This window comes from Strix aluco, chromosome 17 (assembly GCF_031877795.1).
Source record: "Strix aluco isolate bStrAlu1 chromosome 17, bStrAlu1.hap1, whole genome shotgun sequence".
In the NCBI taxonomy this organism is placed as follows: domain Eukaryota; kingdom Metazoa; phylum Chordata; class Aves; order Strigiformes; family Strigidae; genus Strix; species Strix aluco.
In genome coordinates, this window is record NC_133947.1 from 15,007,545 (window position 1) to 15,029,539 (window position 21,995).

At 56.4% G+C, this 21,995-nt stretch overlaps 3 protein-coding genes across 5 annotated transcripts in view; 2 read left to right on the plus strand and 1 right to left on the minus strand.

Annotated features, from left to right (window-relative positions):
- The window catches only part of CBFA2T2 (CBFA2/RUNX1 partner transcriptional co-repressor 2), a 64,235-nt gene extending 52,700 nt beyond the window's left edge, over nucleotides 1–11,535 (plus strand). For both annotated transcript variants that reach the window (XM_074842866.1, XM_074842867.1), the window contains exons 4-11: nucleotides 345–434; nucleotides 1,013–1,194; nucleotides 1,825–2,078; nucleotides 2,788–2,873; nucleotides 3,956–4,151; nucleotides 6,057–6,125; nucleotides 6,513–6,703; nucleotides 8,806–11,535. In XM_074842866.1, coding sequence (XP_074698967.1) covers nucleotides 345–434; nucleotides 1,013–1,194; nucleotides 1,825–2,078; nucleotides 2,788–2,873; nucleotides 3,956–4,151; nucleotides 6,057–6,125; nucleotides 6,513–6,703; nucleotides 8,806–9,096 — 1,359 coding nt within the window. In that variant the 3' untranslated portion in view covers nucleotides 9,097–11,535. The remainder of the gene's footprint in view (nucleotides 1–344; nucleotides 435–1,012; nucleotides 1,195–1,824; nucleotides 2,079–2,787; nucleotides 2,874–3,955; nucleotides 4,152–6,056; nucleotides 6,126–6,512; nucleotides 6,704–8,805) is intronic.
- The window catches only part of NECAB3 (N-terminal EF-hand calcium binding protein 3), a 30,515-nt gene continuing 19,804 nt past the window's right edge, over nucleotides 11,285–21,995 (minus strand). For both annotated transcript variants that reach the window (XM_074842868.1, XM_074842869.1), the window contains 8 exons: nucleotides 19,098–19,234; nucleotides 18,787–18,908; nucleotides 18,410–18,489; nucleotides 17,957–18,010; nucleotides 17,195–17,307; nucleotides 14,905–14,982; nucleotides 14,457–14,548; nucleotides 11,285–13,766 (listed from right to left, as the gene is read on the minus strand). In XM_074842868.1, coding sequence (XP_074698969.1) covers nucleotides 13,738–13,766; nucleotides 14,457–14,548; nucleotides 14,905–14,982; nucleotides 17,195–17,307; nucleotides 17,957–18,010; nucleotides 18,410–18,489; nucleotides 18,787–18,908; nucleotides 19,098–19,234 — 705 coding nt within the window. In that variant the 3' untranslated portion in view covers nucleotides 11,285–13,737. The remainder of the gene's footprint in view (nucleotides 13,767–14,456; nucleotides 14,549–14,904; nucleotides 14,983–17,194; nucleotides 17,308–17,956; nucleotides 18,011–18,409; nucleotides 18,490–18,786; nucleotides 18,909–19,097; nucleotides 19,235–21,995) is intronic.
- Nucleotides 20,433–21,505, plus strand: ACTL10 (actin like 10). The gene is given in 7 exon segments (XM_074842917.1): nucleotides 20,433–20,463; nucleotides 20,466–20,795; nucleotides 20,798–20,983; nucleotides 20,986–21,102; nucleotides 21,105–21,231; nucleotides 21,233–21,291; nucleotides 21,294–21,505. Coding segments are annotated over 7 exon segments (1,062 nt in total).

Sequence of the window (21,995 nt, forward strand, 5' to 3'; positions counted from 1 at the left end):
GCTGTCTGGCTCCCCACAGCCTGCCCCTGGCCGGGGTGCAGGAGATGCCACCTGGGTCCTGCTGCCTGCCTGGAGCCCGTCCCTGCCTCCCAGCCCCAGAGCTGGGAGGATGCTGGGCTGGGCAGCGCCCGGCTGCGCGCAGCGTTCACCCCTCGCCTAGTGCAGCATGTCTACTCCATTGGCCTGAGTCTTTTTGGCTGCGTTAGGCAGGATCTGATGCAAACATTGTCAGTCCTGTAGTGGCAGATGCAGTCTCCCTTCCAGTTCTGTTCATTTGGAGCCGTTTTCCATGTGTCTAAAAATAAGAACAAATTGTCATTTCATTTCTTAATTTCTTTTCTCAGAACTCAACGGTGACAATCGAGGAATTTCACTGCAAGCTGCAAGAGGCAACGAACTTCCCCCTCCGGCCATTTGTGATCCCTTTTCTGAAGGTGACAGGGAGCTGGTGGGGCTTGCTGGTGCTCTGTGTGCCGCTCTGTGCTGCTTGGCAGCATGTCCTTGCTGGGAAAGCTCTTGTTTCCAGCACCACGGCAATTCTGTTAAAGTCCAAGACAGACTGCACAGACCGTAGCAGTGGCCATGTGGGACTGGCTTGCGGAAAGCTAACATTATAACGAGTGCCACATATGTCTGCTTGTATGTTAGGGATAAAGGAGACAAACCAAGCTCCGTTCAGCAGCTTCTGATCTTATAATCTTACTTGTAAATGTTCAGATCTAGAATACTTGAAGTGTTGGCATACGGAGCATGTCTGGGGTGGTTAGATGCTGGAAGCACAGACCGCCTCCCATGACACTTGGTTTTTGGGGGCACTGATGTCAGGTCATCCTTGAGAAAATACAGGTAAATCTGACCGTGCAGACGCCAGGAGCTGGAGGATCCTGAGCGGGGACCACAGGCTCTAGGTGTTACTGCTCTGAGGGATTAGGTGTGCAGAGCAAACCTTCTGAGAACGGCTGGAAAGGCCTGCCTGCAGCCTGCATAAACCAGACCGACGCTTCTTTTCCAGGCCAACCTCCCGCTGCTGCAGAGAGAGCTGCTGCACTGCGCCCGGGCTGCCAAGCAGACGCCCTCCCAGTACCTGGCACAGCACGAGCACATCCTGCTGAACACAAACACCACGTCCCCCGCCGACTCCTCCGAGCTGCTGATCGAGGTGAACGGGAATGGGAAGAGGCACAGTCCAGACAGGTAAAACCAGCTTCCATCGCTCTGCCACGTTCTCGAAGTTGTGACTTTGCTGTCGAAGCTTCAAGCAGCGCCCAGGGCTAAACCGTAGGATCTTGTCACTCCCAGAGACTCTTGTGGCTGTTAATAAGACACCGATGATTGCTCCTCGTGCACTGTGAATTCAGGTTGGGATCCTCTTTCAGGCAGGCTCTGTCCCAGGGGGACTTATTGGGTAGCACTGAAAAGCCTGAGCTGGAGAGCTGAGCGGTTCTCCGCCTCCCCGGGCGACGAGCGGGGGCACTGTCAGGGCTGAGAAGCATGCAGTTCATTTTCACCACTTCTTATTCCAAGTTAAAAGTTGTTACGTAATTATGTGGAGCATGCTTCAAATTTATAAAAACTGTGAAATTTTAATTTGGTCATGCTCAGAAAGATGAATCACAACACTTGGACATCTTGAACTTTCTCTTTGACAGGGTCATTTTGTGGATTTGTTCACGAGTTTGAGCATGTTTGTTTTACCTCCCTGCCTTTACCCCCTGGTAAAATCATCGCTGCCCAAACTCTGCTGATTCGCAGTCTGCATCTTTCCCTTCCTGAGTACATTTATGCTGTGCTAACAAACACCTCTCTCTGCCCATGTGGTTGCAGAAGGGAAGACAACAGCTTTGAGAGGGAGCCACTGCCGACAGAGCCTCCGGCCAAGAGGGTGTGCACCATCAGCCCCGCGCCCCGGCACAGCCCTGCCCTGACAATCCCCCTGATGAACCCCGGGGGGCAGTTCCACCCCACCCCGCCACCCCTTCAGCACTACACCTTGGAAGATATCGCGACCTCCCACCTCTACAGGGACCCCAGCAAGATGTTGGAGCACAGAGAGATTCGGGACAGGCACGGCAGTCTTGGTAAGAAAGCCAGGAGGGCTTTTAGTCATAGGAGCTGTGAGGTCCAGCAGTTGAGCTTTGGCATCAGTCCCTGCTTGGCCACTCGCACCCAAAGCTGTGTAATGCTGGGCATGTCCTCGGCTGAGTTTTTGCAGGGAATTTGGAGAAAACAACTAATCGTGGGACATTAAAAATGGGAAGATTGAGAGTTTGTATTTCCCTGTGTACGTGTAAAGGCTGGAGATGATGAGGGTGAGGAGGAAGGAGCTGGTGTGTGAGTTGAGTGTAGCCAACCTGGCAGGCAAGAGTGGAGGGCAGGGGAAATAGGAAGTAACTTTTCCAAGATCACTAAAGCTGGAGAGCAGAGCCTGACCCCCCGCCCCGTTTCTCCCCGGAGGGGGGTGGGAGGCGCACGCTGTGTTTCCAGCAGAGCAGCCTGAATCACAAGCTCTGAGCTCCTGTGGGATTTTAACGAGGGAGCTGGCTCCCCAGGCAGGTCAGATCCAGACCCGTGAGTGGGTTGTAGCACTTTAGAGATGAGGCACCGACAGGGATAAAAGCACTGCGGTGGAATTGCCCCTGTAGACCCACCTCCTTCAGCTGTGTTTTAAAATCCCAGCTCTGTGTAGCTGGAAATACAGCTCCTTGTTGTCGCTTCGGGGCCACCTTCCCTCGCCAGCACTGGAAGCTCAGTCCATCGAATTGTGCTCCTGGCTGTGGTTTGTTGCAGGTTTGAACGGGGGATACCAGGACGAGCTGGTGGACCACCGCTTAACGGAGAGAGAGTGGGCTGACGAGTGGAAGCATCTCGATCACGTAAGGAACGGCAGGAGGTGTGGGAAGCTCTGTGGGATGCAGCAACCCAGTGTTCCACCTGCTCCAGTTTGTGATTTTCTTGTTGTTGATACCGTATCCAGCCTTTCCTAGTGGCTTGTAGAGGAACAAGCCACCGCAAGAAGGTGGATGTCGGGGAGGGCAGATAAGAGCAGTAGCGCTTTCCTGGCAGGTTTTCTCTGCCCACGGTTAGTGGGAGCCCAGATCACTGTGGGCAAAGTGTCTGGAACTGGGGAGCTTCTCCTGCCGAGCACAGCCATGTGCTGCCCTGGCTGGCTGAGCAGCCAAACCCAGCCTTGTCCCACACGGGTCTTCCTGCCTCAGCCCTGGCCAGCGTTGGGCCGACAAGCGTGCAGATGTGCTATGTGCAATCAGAGATGGAGCTTGCAAAATAAGTAAACCCATCGTTATTTTTTTAAAGACTTTTTTTCCTGAGGTGCCAGCCTTTTGTGGGCCTCACTAGGCACACAGACAGCAAGACTTGGTATTTCTGGCAGACTTTCTGCAGTCAGCTTTTTCCCTCTGAGCAAGGCTGCTCATCCAAGCACTTCATTGGAGTGTTTCCCCTAGAGAGGTGCGATTGTAATTCAGCTTTGATCGTAAAGGCAGAGAGATCTCGTGGAATTTTTTGGGGGGTGTGGGGCAGAGTAGAGGCCCCATAGCTGAATATTTGCAAGTTGGGATGTGACTACGGAGAGTTGGCACCAGGACCACAGCCAACCCTTGCACGGGCACCTTATTCCCATAGGTAAGTGGTGGGTTTTTCCCCTCCACCTTCAGGAGCGTGGCCTGAAGGAGTTCAGCCACCTCCCGTGGTGGCCAAGGCCTCACGGGGTGGGTCTGACCAGCTCCTTCCCACCGGCTGCTGCATCCCTGCTCAGCATCGCTGCTGCGCGTGCGGGTACGGCCCCCAGACCTTACCCGCCTGCATCATCCAAAATACCGTGCTCAGAGCCTGTTGCTGGGAAATGACCTCGTGTTTCATCTTCCTGGGATGGTCCCTCTGACGAGCAATTTGGGAGGTGACCTCGTGAGTGAGACTGAAAACCCCTTCCTCCCTGCAGGCCCTGAACTGCATCATGGAGATGGTGGAGAAGACCCGGCGCTCCATGGCCGTGCTGCGGCGCTGCCAGGAGGCCGATCGGGAAGAGCTCAACTACTGGAAGAGGCGGTGCAGCGAGACGGCCGAGCCGCGGAAGGCGGGCAGCGAGCTCGTCTCCAGGCAGCACAGCCCCAGCAGCTCCGACTCCATCGGCAGCGGTAAGCGAGGGGTGGGCGTGCTGTGCCACGACCTTTTTAAGTGGGTGTCTAATTACGACAAAGCTATATTAGGCATAAAGCGATGATAATATATTCAAATGATAATATAAATTAAATACTTAAGCTGTTCTCAAAGCTTTGAAGAGAGACATTGGACAGGAGCTGGGTGAGCTCCGGGAAGCAGCATTTGCTGAGGTCTGAAGGCACCTTTGGGCAGCAGCAGCAGCACCTTCTGCTGGTGCCAGGAGAGCATCTCCCTTGTCACTGAGCTGTACTGGCTGAGCAACCCGAGCCAAGATCATTCCAAGCTGTGAAACCGGGGATGAAAAGGCAGGAGAGGTGGTTGGTTCCACCCCTCTTCCCTTTCCAGTTTGTCTTGCCTAAAGGATTTTAAATGTCAAGGTCTACTAATTCTAAAAATACCAAAGACTGCTGTAAGTGTAAGAGCTACTACCTGAGTTATTAATTCTATTTTTGTATCATGAGTCAACTTAACTTTATTAAAGCTGACTATTTTTCCCCTCCAGCATGTGGAGGTTTTGACCCTTTACAAAAAACAAGTCTGAAATGCTGATTTTATGCATTTGAATAGAACTCTAATTTCCATCCAAATAAATTTGCTGCAAATCAAATGCTGAAAAAAGCAGCTGATCATTCAGTAATGAGGATGGATGTTTTCTAGCAATACTAATAAATGTCAAACTAAAACTCCCAATTTTATATACATTCAACTTATTTGTATACAAAATAAAGAATGAATCCTCCTGCATGTCAAAAAGAACCATCTGAATTAGAGCCCAGCCCAGATTTAGCTGCAATCGAACAAGTTTTGATAGTTTCCAGAGAGCGAGAACAAGTATTTCCTGGGAAAACAATAACAAGTACACAAGCAAAAGGAACTAAAATAGAAGATATTAATCGGAGTTTCTCGGAAACCAAGCACCCGTGGCTCCAGCTGTAACTGCAGAGCAGCATGCAGCCAGCCCGTGGGGTGGCTGCGTACGCGTGATGGCCTGAGCAGCACAGCCTGGTTTTAGCCCTTCTACATTTAAGTATATTGTGACTAACACACAGCTCCATGTTGTTAAAGGTGATATAATTTAATTTTTTTTTGTAAATTGGGAGCGTTATTGATGCTTTCTCCCCTCGTAGGACCTAGGGCTAATTTTCAAGCTCTGTTGCTGTTACAGGAAGGTGCAGTTAAACATCAAGAAGCATCCTCAGGTGTACCCCAGGCTTAACCTCACCGCCCTCCTGGAGTGCTTTGGTTCTCCCACCAGCCTTTGACACGAATCAGTTTTTGTTTTGACCCTTCAGAAAGTAACTCTGCAGCCTTAAAAAAGGGGATGCAGATAGAACACAGGACGAGGCTTCTGAGAAGGTTCCCTGTGTGACTGCAGCCTGTGTTAGGTCCTCGTGTGACCGTCCCCATCTGCCACGTAGGCTCTTCCCAGGCTCACGGGTGCTGCATACACACCTCTCGCCCTAAGAGCTGTGGCAGGACAATTTGTCAGTTCAAGCTTTTGAATTGCCCCTGGGAATGAAAGTGCTGCCCTTAATGTAAACTTCTGGACGTATAGATCGATGCACAAAGTCGCTGGGCAGTGCAGATGTTTGATGGCACATATTTATAAGCATTGCCTGTTGTTATAGAGTACCAGGAGATGGAAATGGGTTATATAGTGTCATAAATTATGCAAGGCGCTAATTAAACGTTGTAGTCTATCATCTGAGCGTTTGATGCATGGCTTTAACTGTAGGAATCCTCTGCTTTGAGTTTTAGCTGGTTAATTCTACCCTGCCCCACGAGGTACCGAGGTACCGCCGAGCACTTGCTGGGTGCTCAAGCAGCAGTGGGGGGAGACGAGGCTTTGCCAACCTTACTCTGTGTCCCTTATCCAACAGATTCATTGCGGGAGTTCAGCAGCAGGTCGGGAACAGGCTACGTCACCGAAGAGATATGGAAAAAAGCTGGTAAGTGTTTGCTAGGAACCTCGGCGAGGGATTCTGCCAGATCGGTTGAGGTAAACACAGATGCTCTAGATTTGCTCTGCAGGAACTGGAGAAGCCCAGCTGCAGGAAAGCCTCAGGATGTGCACATCTGGCTGCAATGCCCCCCGCCTGGGTTTTCCAAAGGGCTTTGCTCCTTCTGACGCTGCCAGTGGGGATCCTGTGGGGCTAAGCCTGGCCCCTCCGCTCCCAGGAGCGGTCGTGATGCTGGTGCTGACCGTGTCCCTTCATCCCCGCTGCCCGTGGGCGTCCCAGCTGCAGCCAACACGCTGCCACGTCCCAACATCTCTCATCTCTGTGAGGCTCGTCCCACTCCTCGGGCGGGTGGATGAAGCTGCGTTTTTCTTCCAGAAGAAGCCGTGAATGAGGTGAAGCGCCAGGCCATGTCGGAGGTGCAGAAAGCGGTGGCGGAGGCCGAGCAGAAGGCGTTTGAGATGATTGCCTCCGAGAGGGCTCGGATGGAGCAGACCATCGCAGACGCCAAGCGCCAGGCCACTGAGGATGCTTTCTTGGTGATAAATGAGCAGGAGGAGTCTACAGAGGTAAGGTGCCAGGGGACATCCTGGGAAGGGACTTCCCAAGACTCACAAGGTCTCCAGGTCTTATCCGACAGTGACTTGGAGCCTGCAGGTCCCCTGTCCCTTTTCCCTTTTAAAAGTCTCTCTCCAGTCAATAACTAAAATGATGCATTGATACCCTAAAAAAACCCTCACTTTTGCTCGAGGGGAATCAGCCTAAATTACTAAGCCTCATAACACCTAATGAAACATTTGCACATTGGAAAACAAGGGAAGACTCTTAGTTGGTCATAGCCAGTGACACCTGCTGAATGGGTGTCTCAAGAGAATTTCTTTCTGCTCTTCAATCATTAATTACCTTCACTGTTCCTTAACAGGAAGCTCACTTCATTAAGCTTTGGAGATTTCAGCTGGACTGGGCAAGAATTGCATGGTTAATTCCTGCGTCACCGCAGCCCAGCCACGTGTGGTTTGCTTCTTGTTTTATTTTCTCCGCACAAATGCAAGAGCAGAGGCTTTGCCTCTCTTTCTGCCGAGCAAAAATCTGGTGGGAACATGGGCTGTGTGGGCAGCAAGTCCATCTCCCTCCTCCTGCAGGGTTTCAGTTCACCCTGCTGACCAGGGCTTGGGAAGGAACCATGTAAACATTAGGTGTTATTACAGAGAAGTATGTCTGAACTCTGATATTTCCCGATTAAATCACTGAAAGTTGAATGCACCAGTCGGTAAACATATGATGGGAGTGGGTGGAACTGCTCAGGAAGCCATGGAAGAAGTGAGACAAGCAATGATTTCTCTGTAGGGGAATACGAGAGGAGTGTCCTCCTCCTCCAGCTGTCCCGGGGAGCAGCGCGGGACCTCGGGAGCAGCCAAGCGTCCCCCCGCCAGCAGCTCCCATGCAAGCCCCAGAGCTCCTCTCCACAGGCCACGCTGAAGAGCTGTCATGTATTCTGGCATGCCGTGTAACCTCTGAAATACAGTTTAAAAACACTGCTTGAAGTGCAAACAGCTGTAAAGCAGTGACCCAGTTTTCCAAGAGTTACTGCAGGCTTCAGTGGGGGTTTTATTTGGTCGCGAGTCCTGCTTCTCCGGGAAGACCGAGGAGCCTCGGGGACATGCTGACTCTGGAGCGCCTCGCTCCCGACCCGCTCGCCTCGGCACTCTGCTGCCAGCCTGTAAATCATCACGAGGAGCTGGTGGCTCCGGTGCAGACCCTGGGAGCGGGGAATCTCACAGCCCTCCCTCACAACAGGGCTGCCCCATACAGGCCAGCATCTCCCACCACCCCGCTCTCCGGCTTCGACAGCTTTTTTGCTTGTGGCCGATGCGAGTTGCCCCGTCGGGCAGGGTTAGAGCCAGACTGGCCCGGGCAGAGGCTGCTTTTCTGCAGCTGAACTTGCCCTCCCCAGTATGTGGTTGCTAACGCACGAGTCCAGCTGCAGGAAAGCTAATCCACCGGCTCCCCTCCTCGGAGCAGCTGCAGCCGCAGCTCCCGGGGCTGGCCCCTTGCCCCCGCGCTCGCTCGTAAGGAAGCGGTGGCACGCCGTAAGCCCACCAGCTGACGCCTCTCCCAGCGGCCAGAGGGGCTTTGCTCCACTTCCAGATTGAAGCTCGGGCTCTGGCAGTGCTTCCACCTGGCTGGGAGGCTTTCAAATGAGCTTTTTCTTTTCCAAATTAGCCTGCTCCGACCTCTTGTGCAGCTAGGCAGGGTGCAAAGCAAATGGTGCCTGTGCAGCACGCTGTAATCCCTGTAGAGAGCACTTGGCCGGGAGCGATACCAAAATAGAGCTGCTTTAAAACAGGAAATAAAAAGACCGAATAGCAGCATCTGCAGCGTGTTTTTTAGTCCTTGCCTGCTGTTTCTTCTGTGCGTTTGGGCGGATCTAGGGGAGAGGATGTGACCGGTGCAGTCTGGCAGGCGGTTTTGGGCAGAGCAGAAGAGTAGGGGTTAGTACCCTTGGCAAAGGGCTGTGAAATGGCGGGAATTAATGGATTGCTTATTTTAATATTACTAAAACTAGGCCAGAGGGGGATGAACAGTCCCCTCCAGGGCTGTTGAGTCAGCACCATCCTGCAGCTCTTGGAAACTAAACCCATTTTAAAGTGTGGCGTCTTTGGTCTTGCAGAGTTGCTGGAACTGCGGTCGCAAAGCCAGTGAGACGTGCAGCGGCTGCAACATCGCCCGGTACTGCGGCTCCTTCTGCCAGCACAAGGACTGGGAGAGGCACCACCGAATCTGCGGCCAAGGCCTGCACGGCCAGAGCAAGCCGCTGGCTCTGCCCACGGGCCGATCGGCGGCAGCTGCCGCCAAGAGCCTGGACGGCGTGCCCAGCCCGGCCCTCGAGAAGACCTCAGCGACCACCTCCCGGTCCTCCACCCCAGCATCCGTGACAGCAATAGATACGAACGGACTCTAAAGGGGAAGTTTTGGTTCGCTCCATTTGACCAGTTTCCCTGGGTTTTTTTAAAGCTGAAAAAAAAAAAACCCACAGCAACTTGTATCACTTGACACATTGGACACATCGCGCCGCCTCCTCAGAGCACCGACACTCGGGCTTTGCCATCTCATTCTGCCTTTTTCCTTTTGTGGCTTGTGAAGAACTGGGGCCGGTCTTGCCCGCGGCACCTCCGTGCCCATCTCTCTGCAGTGGGGTACCGGGAGGAGGCCGGGCAGTCACTCAGGGGGACCTGGATTCGGTGGAGAGCGCTGCCAGCGCATGCGGGAGATGCTGAGCCCCGTCCTCACGGGTCAGATGTGCTCAAGCTCTTTTCCTGAGGTGTCTGAGCCGCGGCCTCCTTCAGCCACCTTTTTTCCATAATATGCATCTGTGGGTTTTTTCCTTCCCTGAGCAGTGTCCCAGAGGGCCGTGCTGGCGGTTGTTGCTGTGAACAGACCAGAGCCCGTTTCCCAGCAGGAGCATCTCGTCCTCCACTGCAATGGCAAAAGCCGAGCCCTCTTCTCCTCTTCTGCCTTCCTGGCGGCCGATGATTGCAGAAAGGGGGAGAGCATTCAAATGTCAGCACCAGGGAGTTACGGCTGGTCACTTCTGGAAGGCCTGGTTTTAATCCCGTTCTGTGACGGGACAGACAGTTGTGTGTTACCCAGAGTGGGACCTTTGGGGGACAGCGCAGAGCAAACCTGGATTGGTTGCAGGTGGTTATTGCCCTTCCCACCTGGGTACCGTTACTTTGCTATGCAGAAAGTGGTTTTTTTCACTGCATGGAAGTTGTTGGTTTGAGAGTTACTGCCGTTGTTTTTAACCACAGAGATCCTCACACGATTGCGGTGGGTTATTTACAGTCTGTTCTCTCCACGCACGTTGGCCAAACTATTAGAATAAAAGCAGGACGTGGTGTCCTGCATCACTTCTTATCCCCAGCCCTGGGGGGCTCCTGGGGCGCTGCTCCAACAACACCCTCTGCGCTCCCCTCGCCGGGGCTGCCCTGGGATGTGCAGCTGCCGTGTCCCGCCCTCGGAGCCCGTCCCGGGAACGCGGCGGGCGCAGAGCGGGAGGTGCTGCGGGGCTGCCCCGGCCAGCCGGGAGATCCATCGCTCCCAGCGTCCCTGCTGTGCGTGGAAGGAGCGATCCGGGGCAGCGCAGACCCTGTAGTCGCCCCCGCCCCGCAGAAGGGCTGTTTTGGGGCGCAGCAGGGCTCATCCTGGGGGGCTTCATCAGAGGCGCGGCCCGGGGCAGGGATGGGCACCTCTGAGGAGCCTCCGCTTTCCCACGCTGCACGCAAATGGGCTCTAGGAAACCATCTATTCAGCAAAGCCATGTTTCCATGACTGGTTTTGTGCGATTGCCGGGCTGGAGCCCAATGAGGCGAGTAATTCCCAAATTATTTTTGATCACTTTTTCAGTTGGAGGCGAATAATGGAGCTGTAATGAATCGTCACTGAGCCTGCAGGGGTGTAGCTGGCTGCTGGGGATAAACAGCGACCCGCTGAACCAGCTCTGCCCCTTAGGGAAAGCCCTTCCGGAAGCTGCTGTCAGGGCTGGAGTGGGCGATCCCCCTGTCTGCAAGGTTTTATTATGCAAAAAAGCCACAAAGTCGCCCGGTGGTCCCGCCAGCTCTGGCCGTTGGGCCTGTGTCCCCCGGGTGCCTCGGCGCTGTGCAGGGACGCGGCTGCCGGGCGCTGAGCACTGTGGTGCTGTGCCCCTGGCATGCAGCAGCCCCCGGGGGGGGTGGCACTGGGGTGCAGCAGCCCGGGGAAAGTGTCACCCCACTCCGAGGGGTTCCCCCAGGGGCGACCCCGCGCTGCCACCCAGCTGAAGGAGCTTTGCAGGGCCCCAGGCTGCAGCGGGGAGGAGCAGCAGGGCGGGGACTGCCCCTGCACCCCCAGGCCTCTGCCGGGGGGCTGAAGGGCTTTCCTGCCCCAAGGGGCCACCGGCAAGTTCGGAGCAGCCTCAGGTAAATAACGTCTGGTTGCCAGGTCCCCATCCTCACCTGCCCCCCAACCCCGCGCTGCGGGTCGGGTGTGGAAAGAGCAGGGCAGGGCTGGGAGGAATTGCTTGTAAATAGATTGTCTTCCATAATTCTCATGCAACTTTGATGGCCGTGTATTAAAATTAACCCCAGTGTAAATGAATGAAATACTAACAGTCATGATTAGAACAATTGCTTTTTTTTTTTTTTTCTTTTTTTAACATGGAATGATAAATGTGAAATTCGGACATGGGAAGACATTGGGTTGAGGTTTCTATTTTTTTTGACATTTAATTCTGTAATAGAAATTTGTTACTTCATTCCTGTGCATAACTTATTTAATGTACTGTATAAAGGAACCCAAACTGTTACAGATGTATTTAGTTTGTTCTACTCAAAAGTAGTCAATAAAAAGACTATATTCATCATACAGCTCCCCCTCCTCTGGCAGAAGGAGCAGAGGTTTGCTGGGGGGCTCGGGCCGCCCTTGGGCTCCCTGCAGCTGCGCTGCCAGGCCCCGGCCTTGGCCAGGGGACAAAAACGGCCTCCCCAGGGGTGGAGATGCTGCTCCAGGTCATGGGGGAGCCCTGAGCAAAGCCCGGGAGCAAGTACGGGCAGAGCTGGTGTCCAGCCCCTTCCTCAGTAATTCCAGATTTCTTCGGGTTCATGTTTAAATATGTTCTTTTCTTAGCTTTTTTTGAGCACGGCACAGCCTGGAGGTGCTGTCGCCACCCGAGGCTGCCCACTGCACACACCTTTGCCTCATCTGAGGATTTTAGGCTCCAGGCCACTGCAAACGCTAATCCAGTGGTTAAGAAACCCCAAAGTGGGGCCAAACCCCCCACTAGTCTGGGGAGGCTGCAGCTCGGCCCTGTGTGGGTGCCGGCTCTAACCACCCCCTGGCAGTGCCCCGGCGCAGCTCCGGCCCCAGCACGTCCCACTCCCCTCGGGTGTGGGGCCCCCAGAAGGCTGGAGCCACCACCACTGCCCCGTGATCACAGCAAACTGTGGCTTGGGCCACGGAAATCAGCAGTTACCAATAACTGGGTACATAATTGGGCACTGGGAGAAGGGGTCCCACGTGGGGACAGGGTCGGGCTCTGTGCTCACCCTGTCCCGGGGAGGGGGACATTTGCTGTTTGTGTGCCTGCACCTGCCCGGGGCTGGGGTCTGATGGTTCCCCCCTGCCCCGAACAAGACATTTCCCTGATGCCATCTCTGCAGGTCACTCCCTGCATCAGCCATGCCGCCCTCCCTGCGCCCCAACCCAGGGAGCCCCTGGGAAGCTCCTGCCAGGGCAAAGCCAGCCCCCCACCAAACCCAGACCCCCCCGCTGGGGCTCCATGGTGGTGGGATGTGGGGTGACACGGTGCTGGCCGTGCCCAGCACAGCTTGTCTGCAGTGTCCCCGGGGTGGGGCTGTACACCCCGCTCCCTCGGCCACAGATTAACTGCATTACTGCACCCGGGGATTGGGGAAAAAACAAATTAATGTTTCTGGGGGTGCTGCTGGGGAGCAGCACCCATGGGGAGTGGGAGAAGAGCCTGGGCGGGGCAGGTACCCAGGCAAGCGAGGGCTGGTGGTGTGGGTGCCCATGGTGAGCCAGGCCGGGTGCTGGGGACCGGCAGGGTGCAAGGACAGTGGTATTTGTGGCCATTCGCTGCCCTGCCCAGCCCCGTGTGCCCCAGCAGCTCCCCGCCGCCTGTGACAGCGCCAGGTCAGCGGAGGAGCCGCTTCTGCAGCACCAACAAACCAACCCCGAGTGTGGGACCCACGGGGCAGCCAAGGGGGCCTCCCCGCTCAGCTCATGCCCCGCCACTGACCCCCACCATTAATTAATTCGGCTACAACCTCTTTCTGACAGCACTGAAACGGGTGCTAACGCTGGTTTATGTTAACTGAGCCGCAGGATGAAGCAACAGAGCTATTGGCCATGCTCACCCTCCCCAGGGGGTGTGTGGTGGGTGACTGGGGGGACGGGCACAGCCACAGGCACAGCTGGGGGGGCACGAGTCCAGGCTCAAAGCCATGACAATGGCTGCACAGGCTGCTGGCGTGGCCAGGGCTGGCTCTGGCACACCCTGCCAGAAACACAATGACATTTTTTTTTCTATAAAACACTATTCACAATCTGTACGAGGCAGCCCAGCTCCCTGGGCAGAGCCACTGGTGGCCCAGGGTGGCTCTGGTGGGCCAGGCCACAGCTGGCCAGGGCAATGTCCCCTAGACCATCCCAGCACCCTGTGGAGCCTCTCGGCCTGTCCTCAGAGCCAGGAGGAAGAGGAGCCGGGGTGTGAGAGAGGCTGAGGGCTGCTGGGACGCAGCAAGCAGACCCGTGCTCCCCCAGGGGCTAGGCTGCCACCCCCAAACACGGCTCCCATGAGCGCTGCTGGGAGTGCCCCGCTCCCCCCGGGCAGCATGGAGACTGTCTGGGTTGGGGGGAATAAATAAATTAACATGAAAAGAGCAAAAGGGTAAAACACTGCCAGGGACAACGGGCGGGCAGCCCCCGCCAGACCGCAGGAGGGGAGAGGGGCAGGGGGTGACGAACGCGAGGGAAGGCGCCGGCTGTGCCGAGGGCTCCGCATCCTTCCGCATGCCGACGGCGTCCTGGAGGCGGCTGCCCAGGGTCAGTTGCTGTTCATGATCCACCAGGAAGCTGGGGAGGGAGAGTGTAAGGGCTCAGGGACGTGCAGTCAGCGTTAAACAGGGCAGGGGGATTGGGGGTGGCAGAGACTTGAGCACCAGGAACGCGGTCAGTGGGAGCAGCAGGTCAGGAGGAGCACTGCCAGCGTGGGATTTAGTCCAAATTAACCCGTGTTCCATGTTATTTTACTCAAGACCCAAAAGTGACAGCAAACTGGGGCTTAATTTGGTCTTATCTGTGACCAAGCTCTCCCAGTTCCTCACGCCTGTCAGATTTCTATTGGTACCATGGGGAATGTGCGTCTTCCCTGAGCTGGTCTCTCCCCGGCCTCAGCACCACTGTAAAGTGGATGCAGCCCCTGGGACTGACCCAGCAGGGCCAGGGCTTTGCAGAGCAGGTTCAGGGCTCAGATGGGAAAAAAAAAATGAGGCATCAGGTGTATTCCAGACAGGGCTGAGCTCATCTCCTACCCAGGAAGTGTCCCCAGCTGCTCGGCCGTCCTGGTGGGAGAGCAGCCAGCACACCCCCCCAAACCTGCCCAGGGAAACGGGTCTCACTTGGGCTTGAAAAACACAATTTAGGTCACCCCCAAGCCAATCTTCTGCTCTGGAGGGATGGAGGCGCCTGTCCTGCCCTCTGCACAACACCTGGAGCAGGAGCACGGGGCTGCTGGGGTCCCACAGCCCCCCAGGGCCCTCTCACCTGGGAAGAGCATGGTGGTCAGCAGCTCCGGGGACTCCAGCAAGCTGATGATGGACCGCTGGAAAGTCTTGCTGCAGCTGGACTGCAAGTGGCTGTAAAACAGCGTGTGGGGTGGGGAGGGCGCAGGGCCTGCGCACGCCAGGCGGTGCAGGAGAGCGGCTGTGTGCCGGGATCCCTGCCCAGGCACGGGGATGGGGCTGCTTCCGCACCACCCGGCGCAGGGCACCCCCTCCTGCCCTGCTCCCTAAACCCTTTATCAGGGCGTTCACCCCTTTCCGCTGCAAAGGGCCGCGGGGACGCGCTGGGCTGAGCAGTCAGCAGCAGGACAGGCAGCGCAAGGAGAGGGAGCAGTGGGGTCCTGGTGGAGCCCCGAGAGGGAACACCATTCAGCGCCCCCATTCCCCCCACAGAGCATCTGGACCCACCCCGCACAAAAAAAGCCTCCAACCTTCTCCATGAAGTCACGTCCTGCCAGAACTCGTAAAGGATGAAGCAGGCCTCGTCCGTCAGCTTGCAGGCAGACACGCTGCGGGGACAGGAGCGACGCTGAGACGGGGCCGGGCGAGCTGACACGGTGCAGCCACGTCAGTCCCGCCGGGCCCCGGAGCGAGGGGCACAGTCTGCACGTGAGCCTCACCACGGGGCTTTCAGAGAGCGGTTTGGAGGCATCCACAGTTTGTGGCTGCCCCGCGGCTCCAGGAGATCCCGAACCCAAATCCTTGTGCTTCGCAGTTCCCGCAGGCAGGCAGCAGAGGAGCTGTACAGCTATTAAACTGGTCCTTGCTGCTGCTGCCCAGAAACCAGCGTGTTAAGTGTTTTATTAAGCATTTCTTAGCGCGTCCCTAGCACTGCAGCACACAGCCTGACAAAGGAGCTCATCCCTCCAGCCCTGCGGAGCAGGTGTGCATCATCCCTCACACCTCACACAGAGAAACTGAGGCACGAGTGCAAGGAGCCGAGATCCCAGCACAAAACCACAGCTCGCTGCTCCCCAAAGTGATGCTGTCTCGCCAGACGATGCTTCCCACGCTCCCTCCTGCCACAGGAACAGGCCGGGGCTTTCTCCAGTCCATGGGAAGATGGAGGGGGAAGCAGCAGGGAGGCGAGAGAGCAAGGCTCAGCGTGCAGGGCCTGGGGAACCATCTGCACTCTGGCTAAGGATGAACGGTTCCTCCAGCTGCTGCCAAGGGCTGCAGGAAAGGACCAAGCTCTGGGACGGGAGAGCAAAGCAAGTCACCCGGCAGCTCGGAGGCTGCATCCTCCTGCGTGGTGCAATTCCCTGGTGTGAACCAGGACAGCGGAGTCTCCCCAGGCTTCACTGCAGCTCTCCACTCACATGGAGAGCCTGCCCGTGCAACGCTACCCAGTTGTCTGCACTAATAGCTCTCATGACAGAAAAGCCCATCAATTCCGAAGAAAAAAATTACCATTCTCTCTGCCACACGTGTCAAAATAAGTATCTTCCTTTTGTTTGGACTGAAAACGCAATTTTGTGCTGTTGGAACTGAAGAGCTGAAAAATGACACTTTAAATGGGAACAGCACGAACATTTCCCACTGAAAGCTGCCTGACATCTCCCGTGGGAGAAGGAAAGCGCCTCTCAAAGAGCAGCTGTGCAATCTCCAGGGACACGCTGGCAGTGGCGTGTCACTGGAGGCAGACCTGGGCTCCATCCTCCGCTCTGCTCGGAGCTCCAGAGCGGTGCTGGGGGGCAGAGCCTTGGTCTCACGCCAGGGTTGGCTTCAGGTGTTCACGCCTGCTTCCCACCAGCGCTACACACACTTTACATAAAGCACTGCTCTGACCTGCACTCTCCCATTGACTTCTCCCCATTATTTTTTTTTATTACTCTGCCCTTGTGAGACCCCACCTGGAATACTGTGTCCAGCTTTGGAGCCCCCAACACAAGAAGGATATAGAACTGTTAGAACAAGTCCAGAGGAGGGCTACCAAGATGATCAGAGGGCTGGAACACCTCTCCTACGAGGACAGGCTGAGAGAGTTGGGCTTGTTCAGCCTGGAAAAGAGAAGGCTCCGGAGAGACCTCATAGTGGCCTTCCAGTACCTGAAGGGTGCCTACAAGAAGGCTGGGGAGGGACTTTTTACAAGGGACTGTACTGATAGGACAAGGGGTAATGGGTGGAAGCTGAGGGAGGGGAGGTTTAGACTAAATATAAGGAAGAAGTTTTTTACTGTGAGGGTGGTGAGGCACTGGAACGGGTTGTCCAAGGAGGTTGTGGATGCTCCATCTCTGGAAGTGTTCAGAGCCAGGTTGGATGGAGCCTTGAGCAACCTGGGCTAGTGGAAGGTGTCCCTGCCCATGGCAGGGGGTTTGGAACTAGACGATCTTTGAGGTCCCTTCCAGCCCAAACCATTCTATGATTCTATGATTTTCAAGTTCTTCAGTGCGGGAGGAACGTGTGCATTCGCACATGCCACAGCTGTTCCTGCTGGCATAAAAACCATCCCCTCCTTGCCAGAGGCTGACAAGGGGCTCTCGCTGGGAGTACCTGCAGCAGGAGATGGTACAGCACCGCAGGCAGAGACACCGCTGCAGCTGTGACACTGTCCTGTCCTCTCTGCAACGTCAAACCTCTGCGTGCCAAGCCCACCCTTGCACTGACCAGCACATAAAAAATTCCACAAAAAGCCCTTTCATCCCCCAAGTGTGCCATGTTAAAAGCCCCTATTTCTGGGCAAGCCACTCCACAAACAGCCCCGCCACCTGCCACACTTACTGCAGGCAGCTGCTCTGCCCGGCGGTGACCTCCGTGTAGGACCTGAACGCCTGGCGGAACTCCTCAATGCTGCTCGTCGCCACTGAGATCTGCCTCTTGGCCACCAGGATGTGCTGCGAAGGGACAGCGGAGCAGCGGCATCAGGGACTGATCTGTTCCCTCCTGCCCTCCCTGCTCCCACCCTGCTGCGGGACAAGGCAGTGTCGAGCAGCACTGCAGGGGAAGCTGCAAGAAGGGGCTGGCACCACAGTGCTGGGGACAACACCAACATTCAGCGGCTTCTTCCTACCTGGGCAGGTTGCCATTACAAGGAGGACAGCACCAACAGGAGATGCTCCATGCCCTGGTGGCAGGGTCCTGCTCTGGGGCTGCTGCATTTCCCTGTGTCTTTCCCCCTGTAGAAAGGGGCCTCGAGACCCCTCCAAGGGGCTCTGCAGCGCTCGGAGCAAACCTGGGGGATCTGGGCACTCGCAAGTGGAGCGTTGCCTTCCTCTGGGCTGGCCGGGGGTGCTGCCCGGGACTTTCGGGGACATGATGGAGCTGCATTTGTCCTGTGGATGGTCCCACGCTCACAGCTCTGACTCCCACCCTGCTACGTCGCCAGGCACAGACCCCCCCACCAGACCAAAGGCAGCAGCTCACCCAGGTGACTCCAGTCTCGGGGCACAGGGGCTGTGTGAGCACACACGTGTGTGTGCGAGAGGGGATCAGGGCATGCTACGGGGTTACCTGCAAACAACAAGCAGAAGGACAGGGACTTACTGCATCTCTTCCTTCACACATCGCTTCCTCCTTTAGCGGCTCCAGGCGTGGGCTCTGCATTTAACACCACAGCAAAAATCACCGTTACTGAGAGAACTTTACAACAAGGTAAAACATGGCAGTAACCCACAGCACAGCCCAGCTGAGCAGGACGGATGGGTCCCAGCTGAGCAGGGACACTCCTTAGGGAACCTGGGGGAGAACAGGGATGTGAGCTGCACATCTGTGGGGCTCGGGGTCAGGTCAGCATGGACCATGGAGAAGCCCGGGGAGGGTCAGCAGAGCTGAGGGGAGAGGGGGGCTTTGGAGACAGCAGCTTTGCAAGTCGGGGTGTGGTAAATGGGTGCCAGGACCGAATGCCAGCACCGCTGGCACGGGGAGAGGTCCCAGCACTGCCCTGGCCGGCGCTGAGGTGCGGGGCAGCCCCCAGCCCACCTCCCCTCTGCCACACACCTTGCACTCTAGCTTCTCGATGAGCTGCTGCAGCCTGTTGATCTGTGCCATCCACTGGCTGTTGTCTTCGACACAAACACCTGTACAGGGAAGGGCAGAGAGGTGTCACCGAAAAAGCTTGCTTTTATCATTGCAAAAGCTTGCTCAAGACCCTGAAAACCACAAAAGCTTCTAAACTGATTTAAACCAAAATACTGGTTGGTTTTTCTCCAGAAACTTTTCCCACTGCTCAAGAGATACAACACCCCACAGCAGCTCCAGCTGGCGCCTGGGTGTGATGGTCCAGGCCCCGCTGTCCCGCGCTGCTACTCCCACACCCACTCCAGGCTCCAGTGGGGCAGAGACACCAACCCAAGGGATGGCCAGGCTGCAGATACCTGTTGTTAGCATCCCAGAGTAGGGGTCTGTTGGAGACAGACAGACATTCTTCTGTCCTCTGCGCCCACATCGTCTCCCTGACCGCAGGCCAACTGAGGTCTCAGATTTCTTTATGTCCTTTCTGAAAGAATAAAATACAAAAGGCAGGGTTGAAGTCACTGACTATATGGGTCAGCTTCACAGCAGGCTTCGAAAGGGCAGATCCTGCTCCCAGGTGTCCCTCCCAGGGAGATCCGCCAGTCCTGCCCCATGCTGCAACCCCCACGGGTGGTGGGGAGAGGGGGAGGACCAGCATGTCCCACCTCCTTACCTCTCCCGTCCCGCCTGCTCCTCCACGGTGTCCACGGCACACTCGAGCGAGGCCTGCAGGGACTGCAGCTGGTGCATGGTTTCCCGCAGCAGGAAACGGGTCAAGAACTGCTCCATCTTTGAGGAGGTCTCGTACCTCTGCAGGGAAGGGGAGAGGATCTGTCAGATGCTTTCGGCTCTGCGCAGGGGGAGTGGAGCCACATCTGGAAGAGGTTGGCCCTTAAATAAACCCAACAAGGGGGATCCTGATCAAATTTTCGATTATTGTAAGAAATGACAGCACTGTAGGACAAAAGCATCCTCTGGATGCATGCCTGCGAGGTCACAACCCAGAACACACAGCATGAGACCTCCCCATCCTGTCCGCAGCACCCACAGCCCCTGGGAGCCCTGGAGGACTGCAGGTGGACACTTCCAAGCTGCAAAGTAAAGGCCACTTGCAGAAATAGCTCCCAGCTCCGGGGAGGGCTCTGGGGCAGGAAGAGCATCCCTTGCTGCACCCAACAGCTCACACACTGCTCTGGAGTATGCTCTGTGCTGGAGGGGTGTCAGGTGAGAACACAGGGCTGTGTGCCCTCTCCTCGCCACACTCCTGCCCGGTCTGATGTACAAAGTGTGCACCACAGGCGTTGGTGCTGGGGGCATGTAAAGGCAGGTCCAGGGGGGCACACAAGAAGCGCTGGGGAGAATGGGGGGGTCACTGTGCATCCTGGCAAGAAGGCAAGATGGCCCGGAGGGCACCCAAGCAGCGGGTCAGGATGCATGCCATCCTCCAGGACATGTCTGAGAAGCATAGAGAGCCAGGGAAGTGCCTGGACACAGACACAGGCACCCCAAACTCCTTCCTTCCTTTGCCAGCTGTGATCACAAATCCTCTTGGGCAAAAATCTGGGTACAATGAACGGCTGCAGCCTGGAGCATGGCTCCTTTCCACATGCTATGGGTTCTGCTGGCAGCACCATTCCCTGCAGCCTGGTCCAATCCCTTTACTTTCCCATCCAGTCTTCACTTGCTTCCATAAAATCACCTGGAGTTTTGTCCTTGCACTGTTAGACATCCCAAGGGCCTGGGGAAAATCTCCAGGCCCCCAGGGATGAAGACAAGGTACCCAAGGAGGGACGCTCAGGAGGCAGGGAGCAAGGAGACAGGAAGAAAGGCTGAGGCACGTACCCAGACAGACACTTCGAGAGCAGGCAGAGTTCTCCTCTGCTGGGGCTGAGCCAGTCTCCCTTGCAAAGCAGGTACCTGTGGCTGGTCTTCCCCTGCAAGACTACTCTTGTTCCACTGCAGGGTGAGGCTCTTCCTCCCTCCCTGGCGTCCCTCAGGAGTGCCAGTCATGCCAAAGCCTGCACTCGTTATGGACAACGGCAGAGCTTGACCCGGGCAGGCTTTGCAGGCCAGAAGCTGCCTAAGTTTGTGCTAAGGACCATGTTGCTGCATCCCTTCAGTGCAACCATGACATGGGAGACCCAGCGGCATTCCACCACCGCTGAAAGCGCAGCAGGCTTTGCCGTAGCACCCAGGACCTACCCACTCAAGCACAGCATCATCGGGGACTGGGGTGGCATGGAAAACCTGTGGAGCCACCTCTTCTGTGCCCGGAAAGCTCTCTCAGAGGAACAGCCAGTGCTCATGGCCAACTCCCCATCCTGCCCTTCCACCAGCAGGGAAAAGGTGGTGGAAATGCTTTTCGAGAGATTCAGGCCCTGCACATGGCTAACACCGGGTTCCTCTCCCTCTGCGCCTATGGCGGAGTCACTGGCCTGGCTGTGGAGGCTGGGGCAGGAGTGTCCCATGTCACCTCCTCCTGCCTGGGCCAGACCCAGCGGTAGGGCACTTACTGCCCCAGAGTGGCAGGCTACCTGCACAGCCTGCTGACCCAGAGCCCAGCCACCCCGCAGGGCTGAGGGCCTTGAGGAAGACCACAGTGATCCAGCTGAAGAAGCAGTGCTGCTATGTCTCCATGGACCTCCACGACCAAGGTTACTATCATTCAGCCAGATTTCAGGCCCCGATGGGTACTGGATAACCCTGGACAAGGGATGGTTCTGCCCGGAGCCGCTCTTCCAACCAAAGCTACTCCACCAAAGCTCCCCAGGGCTCCCCCACTTGGCCCTGCAGAGGCTGCAGAAGGTATGACCACACCAGGAGGGACATGGTGGGTAACACTACGCTGTCAGGGAGCTCCTCAATGTTTCTGGCTTTCCCAAGAGGATGTGCTTAGAGTTGAACGCCTTGTTCCATGGCACGGGCTGACACGTGCAGCTCCTGGCGAGCGCAGAGAGCGGCACAGCAGCCTGGGCCGGGGGCTTGATGGCAGCATCGCTCACATGCTTCCAGCACACGTGGATGGCAAAGGGCGAGTACCGGGAGCACGGTGCCACGTACACACACAAGATATTGCAGTAGGCAGACGACAGCCACGCATTCAAAGCATCCCACTGGCGGGGCATAGCTCCTGCTGCAGGAGGGGGGTCTCCCAAACACTGCCTTGCTAGGGCCAGCTCCTGCGCCGCTGCAGGAATGCAAAGTCAATTCAAATGCTCCAAAAGAAGTAAACGGCTTTTCATTTACACTCTGGGTTATTTCTGTGCCTATCCACCATCACTCTAGTAAGTCTGTGTCCAATCAGGCTGGCAACACAGCAGCAGCTCGTGCTGTGAACTCAGGCCACGCCGACTGTCTGGGTACAGCCGGTTGACAGGCGAGCCCCGACGCTCCAGGCTGGAGGCTGTGCATGGCCCAAGCACTGCAGCAAAGCTGTCCTGAATGCACTGCCCGCGGCTGCCGGAGCAGGGAACGGCTCCGCTCCAGCAGGCAGGAAAGCTCCTTCTGCAGGAGCCCCACACTCCGTGGGGAGCCACAGGGGTGGGAGGAACGAGCTGAGGAGGAGAAGGTC